Source organism: Brassica napus, chromosome A4, assembly GCF_020379485.1.
Source record: "Brassica napus cultivar Da-Ae chromosome A4, Da-Ae, whole genome shotgun sequence".
Taxonomy (NCBI): Eukaryota; Viridiplantae; Streptophyta; class Magnoliopsida; order Brassicales; family Brassicaceae; genus Brassica; species Brassica napus.
The window spans coordinates 13,096,962-13,107,485 of NC_063437.1; the positions used below are offsets into that span (position 1 = coordinate 13,096,962).

Genomic DNA, 10,524 nt, shown 5'->3' on the forward strand with positions numbered 1-10,524 from the left:
ATGGGCATGATGCATAATATTTTTAAGAGCAATTCTCTCAAATAGCATTTTTAATTTTTTGTCACAAAAATAGTCTCAAGAAAGAAAATGACCAAAATAACTCTTTTTTATTTTGAAAATTTTAATATTTATTTTTATTTTTAAATTTGAAACCCTATCCCCAAAACACCACCCCTTAACTCTAAACCCTAAGTCTAGATTAGTTAACCCTAAGGTAAAAAATACATTTTTATCCTTTAATAAAACTTATTTTGGTCATTTTCTTCTATGAGTGCTATTTTGTTATAAAAATTTTAAAAGGACTATCATAAGGAATTTTTCTATTTTAATTGATTAATGACATCATTGCAATTAACCATTCTAAATATCAACGTAAAACAACATATAATTTTGATCTCTCAAATAAGATTATAAAATAAATTCATATTAAATTAAAAATATATAGAGAAATATGGAAATTTGATGGATGATGTAGTGTCTTTTTGTATTTTATTTTTTGTCATCAGAAGTGTCCTTTTTACTAAAACTTTCATTCTATAACTATTTTAGTTTAGATAGAAATTGTTTGATTTATATTGAGCTGTAATTGTTGATATGTTACTTTTGTTATGAACGATTACTTTTAACATTTAAACATTTTTTTTCTCAACCCATTATATTATACTGATAAAAACATTACAAGATTAAGTCCAAGAAACAATATAGTTTTGCTTAGTAATTCTAGCTATCTTAAGCCCTTTCTCAAAAAAAAAAAAAAAAAAAAAATTCTAGCTATCTTAGCAAGGGCATCAGCAGTAAAGTTAATTAGATCCCAATTTTTGTAACAGGACTTAAAGTTCCAAAAAGGCTGAGCCTTTGTGTTCTCGATCTTTAAATCATCATGAAGAGGCTTGTAGAGTGTTTACGAGTCTCCACAGAAGGTGACAACCTTGAAGCCTAACCTCTTGATTTGAATGATTGCTGTTCTTAGTGCTTCTGCTTCAAGCCTTCAACCTCAAGTGGATTGACTCGCCATAGGGTTCACTCCCGAGGATCCTTTAATAATTTGTTTACCTTCCTTATCATGCAGTGGCCATCCGATGCCTGCCGGTTGGTTTTTTGAAGTTCATGATCCATCTTCAAAGTCCAGCATGGCCTTGACGTTCAGTGATAGTCACTGATTATATATGTCAGTTTTGTCACCAACGATTACTTAATTTTTTCAAAAAATTATGTAATCAAAATCTAAAATTTTACTGATATTAGAAATGAAAGTTCAACAAATAGGATCTATAGGAAAGGACAACTTAGTTTAGTTCATGAAAGGAAATTAAGAAATACAAATAATTAAATATATTCTGCTGTAATACTGAATAGTTGTAAAGCACACGGACTCTTTAACTAAATATATAATTTAACTTCTCAAGTGTTGCTCCCATGTGATATGCAAATTTCATCTCTATAAATAGACCAAATGGCCTAAGCTGGTTATGCGTCAACACATAAACATACTCATCTTCGACTATATATTATAAATTACAAATTTATTTTTCTAATTCTCGTCTGGGATATTTTATCAATGGCGCGAATTAATGTTTACCTTTTTGCATTTATCTTGCTTTTGACTATCAAACAAGAGTTTTGTTCCGTTGAAGGCCGAACACTCGCTAAGTCCACCGTTGTTAAGGCTGAGGAAATCGGCGCTGATGGCTCTGTGCCGCTATTACCATCGGCTGAGCCACTCCAGCCACCACCGAGCCACGGGGTTGATACCTTCAGGCCCACGGTACCTGGAAATAGCCCTGGTATTGGACATTCCGTGCACAATTAACGGAGAGGGACAATAACACGGTTTATGTGATTATAAATCAGTGTTATTTGGTGTTCAAAAAAAATTTAGTGTCATTTAAAAAGAATATTTGGTCCCTTATTGAACATAATTAAGATTGTGCTGATGTTGTTATTGTTGTTGGTTTTTTTTTAATATGGAATTTGGATCATCTATGTATATCTATGTACTGTTTCATCATATTCAGTTTTTGTTGATTTTGTTATTGCAATAATATTTAGTTTCTTTTTTGCTAAAGTAATATTCCTTCCGTTTCTTAGTATATGATTTTTGAGAAGTTTTTGATGTTTCTTTAAATGATATTATTTTTAGATAAAAACAACTTTCTTAATTGTTTTTTTTTTCAATTGTTGCGCATATGTCTAAAACATCATACATTTGATACGGAGGGAGTGTGTAGTAAAAACAGTGTTTTTAATATACCACCATTTATCTCGTATATTTTCAACTTTAAACCTAAGCTATTAATCGAGACATTTTCTATTATTGCAGCATGACTGAATCAAACTTAACTAAACATCACTTAACCGTTGCAAGGATCTGCTAACACAAGTGGTGATGTCACCTTTGTAAGATCTTTGAGCAGGGGAGTTCGATTTCATCTCCTCTCAAAGTCGACCGTAACGCAATAATAAAACGGCTCTGTAGGGTTTCATTCTTTTTTTTTTTTGTTCACCCTGTAGGGTTTCATTCCCTATAAAATATTCCCACATTGTAGAACACCATGTCTCGAAAATGACAATCTATTTCTGTGAAATTAAAAAGACGTTTATAAAATTTGAAAATGGTAAGTACATTTCCTATATACACACTTAAGACACATAAATTTGCATGTTAAGGAAGCCACATCAAAAGTGTGTTCGTAAGTTTTCTTTTTATTTTGTTGGAGATTCCATAATCTATAATATACGGTTTATATGTTGGAAAGAAATCTGAACTAAGTTAAAAAATTGCTTAGAAAGAAATTTAATAACAACAAGCTGAATTAAGGATGTGCTTATGGACACCGTACTATAAAATTTAAAAGAATTGATGCACGTATGTATGATAACGAGAAAATATGTTTTCTTATAAACTTTCACCTTTATTTTTTCTTAGAAACAACCATTATGCTTAGTCAAGTCCAAACGTACAATTTATTTTTTGATGTTCATGTTTTTATTCCAAATCTCTATTGGATCCTTTTTCAGTGAAACAAACCAAAATTGGTATTTCAGTAACTTCTTTAGTTCTTTGGAATATACACTACATAATCCTACAGTATTCACAAATTAAGTAAATGGTGTTAGATATTTCTATCAAGTAAACAACATGACTTTTCTACTCTTATGTATCCGTGGTTCTACCGAAATCTATGGACATGACGCAAGTTTCAATTTAAAAACAAGAGATTCATCGAGAAGGAAGTTACTCTCAATGTCATTGAAGACGTTGGCAAGAGGCACAAAGACACTCCACTGCTACAATTTATACTCCCCTTAGTAAGGTTTGCTCTCACCCATCAATATCCTCTAGCCTGAATTGCTATGTAGATCTGTAAAGACACTAGGAATGGTACATAAGATACAACTTATCAAAACGTCAATTTGTAGTTTTAGCTTTAGTAGTGGAGACCTTGTTATCTGAAATCTGAATTCGAATCTCTTACATCTATGCTCAACACTAGTGGCAAGTGCGTTTAACTTCAAGATTGTTCCATGATATTTATGTCTTGTGTTACCTTTTTGAATTTATCTACTTTTGCATTGCATTCTGTTTGGAAATTATTGATACTGATTCCTTAGCTAAACCAGATTTGTTAGTTTAAACTCATCTTTCAGAGCGATGAGTAAATTTCACTCTGATTTAATGAAAGTTAGAGCATACTCCCTATTTTGCAAAACTCTATATTTGATGTTGAAGGTGTTTTTCTTCAAAATTAAAACTTTAAACTTAATTTCAAATTATTTGCATTTACACTATGATCCTTACATTTGTCGTAATTAATGTAAATCCATAAATATTTTATAAATAACTAGGACAGATATCAAAATATTACAAATATATTAATTAAAAAATTCTTACACTAAAATATAAAATTCTAAAACGAAATATATAATTAAATATTAAACTACAAAAAAATACCCTATTATTCCATTAAATTATTTTTCGTAATGCTTTATCTTCGGTTACACATAATTTGTTACGACAATATTTTGGAGATTTTAGAGGTTTTGGAGCAAATTTACCAGACTATTAGTATCTTTGTAATATTTAAATTTGAGTAATACTTATGTCTTCATGCATCTTTAAATCTTTTAAAAAATTATATTAAGTTTTTTTTGTAACATTCTTGTGTCTAATTCGAGTTTTAGAATATTTTAAAAATTTTTTAAAATTTTTTTATTTAATTTAACGTGTAAAATTGAATTTATAAAAAAAATTAAGGATTAAAAAGATAAACAAGAAAATATTTAAGAATCATAAAATTGATGTGAAATTAATCGTAAGGACCAAAATTTCAAACAAAAAGATGAAATTTCAAATATGAAGTTTCACGCCTCAAAATTCCAAATTTCAAGTTTTGAAGTTTATTTTCGAAGAGAAAAAAAACTCTATATTTGAAGTTAATATAGAGTTTCTTTTGGAGATGCTTTTAGTTAAATATATCTTATAATAAAAATTAAGATAAATTATTAGTGGGTGATTTAAGTAATCTTACAAGTAAAAAGAAAATACTATACTTTCTGTGATGACCTTCAGAATATGTTAATACTTATAAGATATTTATTTTAATTTGGGAAATGATCTCTGATTAAAATATGGATGAAAGTAACAGAAAATAAGGGTATATTGATGAAAAAGGTTTTGAAGTCTTACAAGATGTGGGTTTTGTTTTAGTTTTTGTTTTTGCTTTTGTAAAAATTATTTTTTATCCAATCAAGTTTTAGCTTTTAGTTTTTTTTTGGTAAAAACCATTTCACTTACCAATCAAGTTTTTTAACAAATAGAGAAAATACTATACTTTCTGTGATGACCTTTAGAATATGTCAATACTTATAAGATATTTATTTTAATTTGGGAAATGATCTCTGATTAAAATATGGATGAAAGTAACAGAAAATAAGGGTATATTGATGAAAAAGGTTTTGAAGTCTTACAAGAAATTAGATAAATACTAAGAGGTTGATTGTTTGTGGGTTTTGTTTTAGTTTTTGGTTTTTTCTTTTGTAAAAATTATTTTTTATCCAATCAAGTTTTAGCTTTTAGTTTTTTCTTTGTAAAAACCATTTCACTTGCCAATCAAGTTTTTTAACAAATAGATTCCCTAAAATTTAGAGAAAGTAGTTTTTCAAAATTTCAACCAATTTGTGAAGAAAAGCCAAAAACCAAAATTTTTGGGTTTTCAATATAAAAACGAATTTTGTTTATTTTTTATAAAATAATATATTTTAATTAATTAATAATTAAATAAATAATATTTTCATAAAATACTACATTTTTTATCATTTAACATTAATGTAAAATAATTTATGTGCTTCATATATGTAAATAAATATATATAATTTTACTATTAGTTGTAAGCAATTAGAAAATTATTGAATAATGTTAATAATTATTATACACACTAAAAACAACTAAAAATTATAAAATTTAAAATGTTTATGAATACAATATATTAATTTAATAAATAGCCATTCAAGTTCTAAAATACAAAAATATATTTTATGTAATTTATAAATAGTTTCAAAATATTAAAATATTTTAAACTTTAATAATTTATAGATATTTTATTAATTATATTTAAGTATAATACTTAAAATAAAATAATTTAAAACATATTATTTTTTATTATTATAAAGAATGTATTGCTTATTTTATGAAAAAAATTAAGAATACAACAAAAACAAAATTTAAAAACTAAAAACCAAAAACCAAAAGCTGAAAATTAAAAACAAAAATCTAAAAGTTAAAAACCAAAATCTAAAACCAAAATCTAAAAACCAAAAACTAAAAACTAAAACCAAAAACTAATGGAAACAATCATCACCTAAAATACTTGGAAATTCATCCTTACCTTGTTTCCTTTATTATAAAAAGGCTCAACTTGAGCTGAATGTTTGGTAAGTTATATATATATATATATATATATATATATATAGCACAATTTTTAATAAGAAAATAGCATATGATAAAAACCACAAAATAACATTCATTAAAGAATTAGCATTTTTTATTCCTTCAACACATAATACATTTTAGTATTAATATTTTTTCAAAAATTATTTATTTTTAAATAGAATATATATTTGTTACCCAAAATATTAAGTTCTAGACCCTAACTCCTAAATCCCTATCCACTAAAATATAAACCATAATCCCTCACCCCTAAACCCCAACCATTAAAATACAAATCTTAAATTCAAATATTTAACCCTATAGATATATGTGTCTTTGTACCTAATGTGTTACTTTTTTTTATTTTTTGTGTACTATTTTGAAACAAAAAAAACTTATTTAATACTATCAAAACATATTTTTATTTAATTTAAAAAGCTAACCTTACAAAAAGAAACCAAATATCCTGGGATTTATTAACTTGGTCTCTCGTTATATTGGACCAAAAGTGTTAAAGTTCAATAATAAATAAACATAAGATAGACAAATAAAGTGATTCAGATGGTGAGTGAGATTCGAATAGTGATTAAAAGGTTCCCTCACTAGCAGCTATAAATATTTCGTAGGCTGCAACAACTAGTTTATTAACTAGCATCATGTTAGTGCTACTCTTTTGTTCAATATTTGGCAAAAGTATAGTAGTACTAACTAATATTAGACATAATTATGTCGGCGGGTTAAAAAAAAGAGACATAATTATGTCAATAACATAAGTGTTCATATCGTGTATTTCTTCATTTATACATTTTGTTAACTAACTATATAGTCCGGCGACAACAGAAACTAACTATATATACAGTTCAAGTCACAATTACACAGTAACTATATATGTATCTTCCTTGCTGAAAACAAAGATCACACATACTTCAAGATTATGTCCGAGTTGTTTTATTGTTACTGGCAAAGAACACATAACTATCCGAAGAGAAGAAAACAAACTTACCTTTTAGTTGCAACAATTTTGACATCTAAATGTTATTATCGATCGATTTGAGCCTAAAAGGTTCAAACCAAGGCATCTTCAACATCAAAGGCACACCACATTTTTATGATTACTGAAAAAATAATTTCACCATACAATTCAAATATCAATATCATAATCCAATCTGCACTACACACAAATTTATTTAAAAAGTCAAAAATATTCCACAATACACTACTATTGAATTATGAAATATATTCTACTTTGTACTCAATTGCTTTTGATTAGAAAAATCAACGGTGATAGATGTACGACAGCCTTGAAAATCAACGCAATGCTTATTTATATGGTGGCGCCTGAGCTTGTTTAACACCAAACATCCTCTATGGCCTCCTCTTAATTTCGAGTAGCCAACTTTTTATTTTCACTCTTTATTCTTTTCTTCTTATAATCATTTGGATTTGCAATAAATACCTAGAGAGAGAGAGACATTCTATTTATCTATTAAGTTAAGCGTTGCATTAAGAATATGTGGTGTACAGAAAATAGTGGATCCATACAAGACACTTCCGAAAAGGCTGGAGACAATAAGAATAAAGTTTAGGTTCCACTGCACACTTGGGGCTTCACATATATGCAGTGTAACTAAATAAAGTGCACCGTTGGAAACTTTAATGAAAAATTTCTTACACGCATCACATTTCAATGAGTAAGAGTGTCTATTGTATTGCATTTGGAAGATGTTTACAAGATGACTTCATATACAACTTTTTTCTAACAACACATAACATTTTAATAATTCAGAGTGTTTATTGTATCGCATCAGCTCGAAGATAATTACAAGATGATTTCATATACAAGTTTACTGTGATATAAATTTTGTCCCATAAATTCTGGTCTAATAAGACATAGGTCATAAACCAAACGAAAAGGTTTTGACCAAAAAAAAAAACCAAACCAGAAGGCTAAAATGGAAGGTACATGAGAGTAAGGGGACGACTGGTTTTCTCGCTACCACCCGCAAACGCAGCTTTTGCGGTTGGTTGCGATTGTCGGTGGTTTGCAACAATCACTCAAATCGCTCTAAACCGTTTCAAACCGCTCTGAATCTCATAAATTTAAAAGCTGGCTCCAGCTAGCGTTTGCGGTTGCGGGCGGTTGTGGAAGGGTAAATTTTTTTTTTTTTAAAACAATATATATACAAAAGTAAAAATATTTAATAAAAAATTTAAAATTGAAATTATGAAAATATTAAAATATATCTATTATATTTTAATTAATATTATAAAATTTTATAATAAAAACAATTTCAATAAATTTTCAAAAATTAAAATTATAACTTTCTAAATATAAATTTTATATTTATTATAATTTTATGATTTTTGATATTTTTATAATTATATTAAATGTAAATATTGTTAATTTATTATTTGACTGTTACCGTATTTGGTAGTTAACCAGTCATAAATCACCCGCAAACGCACCAATTTTTAACCACAGTACCAGTCGTACAAATCTCTTAAAACTGCTAGAAACTGCAACCGCTCGCATCCACAAATTCCCGCAACCGCAACCGCTGCGTTTGAACCAGTCAAGGCCTAAGAAGCAAATTTAGATCCACACGGAATAAAAGACACGATCAAACCAACACAGTCCGACCTAATTTTGATTCCAAAGTGGACTAAAGACTTAAAGCGTTTTAACTTATAATTTGACTCCACTGAACCAAATTCCAAATTAAACAGAGTAACTAAAGTTAAATATGATTTCAAGTTATAAAGAAACAAAATGATGATAGAAAAAAGACATCAGAGTCTCTACAGCCACCCTCAGCTCATTTATTTTCTCTTGATTCTTGTAAAAGTTGGTTCTGTATAGTTTAGTTCTTTTCTCTTGATTTAATGCTGCTTATTTCTTAACTTACAGCGTTTGTTGGAAGAAAAAAAAAAACTGGTTTTTGTATAGTTTTATATAGGCTATGCTTTGTTCACTTGCTCAGAGATGATAACGAACTAATATTTTCATAGATGCTGATAAATTTCTTACCTGTGACTATTATTTACCTACATTTAATGTGAATGGTTGAAAGACTGATTTAGAAGTTTTTCTTTTGTAAATTGGCTTTATTGATTTAGAAGTTTTTATGATTAATTTACAAGTTTTTCACATATTCAAAGTAATACATGGTTGAGAAACAAATTTATTTTCGTAAGGGAATCATGCATTTGATATCGTTGCCGAAACATGTTTTCTCAGAAACTTTCACCTGAGAAGACATGTTTCGGCAACAATATCAAATGCATGATTTCCTTACGAAAATAAATTTGTTTCTCAACCATGTGTTATTTTGAATATGTAAAAATGTTAAATGATAAAAAAACGCGTTTTCGGTTTTGGTGGAAAAACAAATTTTTACGGTTTTGGCGGAAAAACTTTTTTTTGCGGTTTTGGCGGGAAAATATGTTTTGCGGTTTTGGCGGGAAAACGTGTTTTGCCGTTTTGGCGGAAAACACGTTTTTGGCGGGAAAAAGCGTTTTCGGTTTTGGCGGGAAAATGCGTTTTTGGCGGAAAATGTGTTTTGCGGTTTTGGCGGGAAAACGCGTTTTGCTGTTTTGGCGAAAAAATGTGTTTTCGCGGTTTTGGCGGAAAAATGTGTTTTTCAGTTTTGGCGGAAAACGCGTTTTTCGGTTTTGGCGGAATAATGCGTTTTTGGCGGAAAAATGTGTTTTGCGGTTTTGGCGAGAAAACACATTTTCTGGTTTTGACGGAAAAATGAGTTTTTGCAGTTTTGGCGAAAAAACACATTATTTCCTAATCACCGAACAAAGGATTAAACTTTAGAGAAACCCACGATTTTCCAATTTTATCAAACCCTAGAAAGCTAATGATTGAACGAAATCAGATTAATGCAGCGATAGAGAAAGTAAAACTGAATCGTGGGCTTGGAAGAGAATTTGGTTTACTCATGGTTTTTTTAATTGATATCTCAACTAATAAATCAGAAGAAAAAAAATATGTTTAAAGTGAGAAAAAAAAACACAATTGAGAAATCTGTAAATCTATTCTCTAGTATTAACAGTTCTTTCAATTCAGTGGAAAATTTGATCATGTTCTTAGATCTTGAATCATTGAAATCAGATCCTATTGGTGCAAAAATCCTGACACTAGCATGAACTGCATAGTCCATGAAATCGCCTCAAGTTCTGTACTTAATAATGATATTCTTCTCTGATGGTTTCTGGCTCTCAAAATTGTATTTTCCCTCTGTGTTATGTGTCCATAACCTTTCTAATGTTATGATATATTGTTATAGTTTGTAACTTAACTGCTTAAATAATAATCTAAATCTATGATATAACATTTGATAAAAAAAAAAAAATCTATGAGATAACATTTTAGAAGTTAGAGGTTGAATTACTTTCCACTTAGTAATTTTGTAAGACTGTATCACATAATACAAAGAAACAAATGATATGGTCACATTCTATGGATGAAATAAGCTAATTTTGGATCTTGGAGTTCCTCGAAGCAAACATGTTTTTGTTTTGTGACAGTAAAGCCGTCATTAACGTGGTTGTTAGTTTTGCTTTATACAAATGAACAAAACATATTAAAA

At 28.5% G+C, this 10,524-nt stretch overlaps 1 protein-coding gene across 1 annotated transcript; it reads left to right on the plus strand.

The window, feature by feature from the left end:
- Nucleotides 1-954: 954 nt before the first annotated feature.
- BNAA04G13640D (precursor of CEP3) lies at nucleotides 955-2,524 on the plus strand. Its single transcript, XM_048777662.1, has one exon. It carries the CDS (start codon nucleotides 1,559-1,561, stop codon nucleotides 1,808-1,810), a length of 252 nt encoding a protein of 83 aa, XP_048633619.1. The 5' UTR covers nucleotides 955-1,558; the 3' UTR covers nucleotides 1,811-2,524.
- Nucleotides 2,525-10,524: the final 8,000 nt, after the last annotated feature.

Excerpts from the sequence above, each read along its gene's own strand:
- BNAA04G13640D (XM_048777662.1), top strand. The coding sequence starts at position 1,559 with ATGGCGCGAATTAATGTTTACCTTTTTGCATTTATCTTGCTTTTGACT.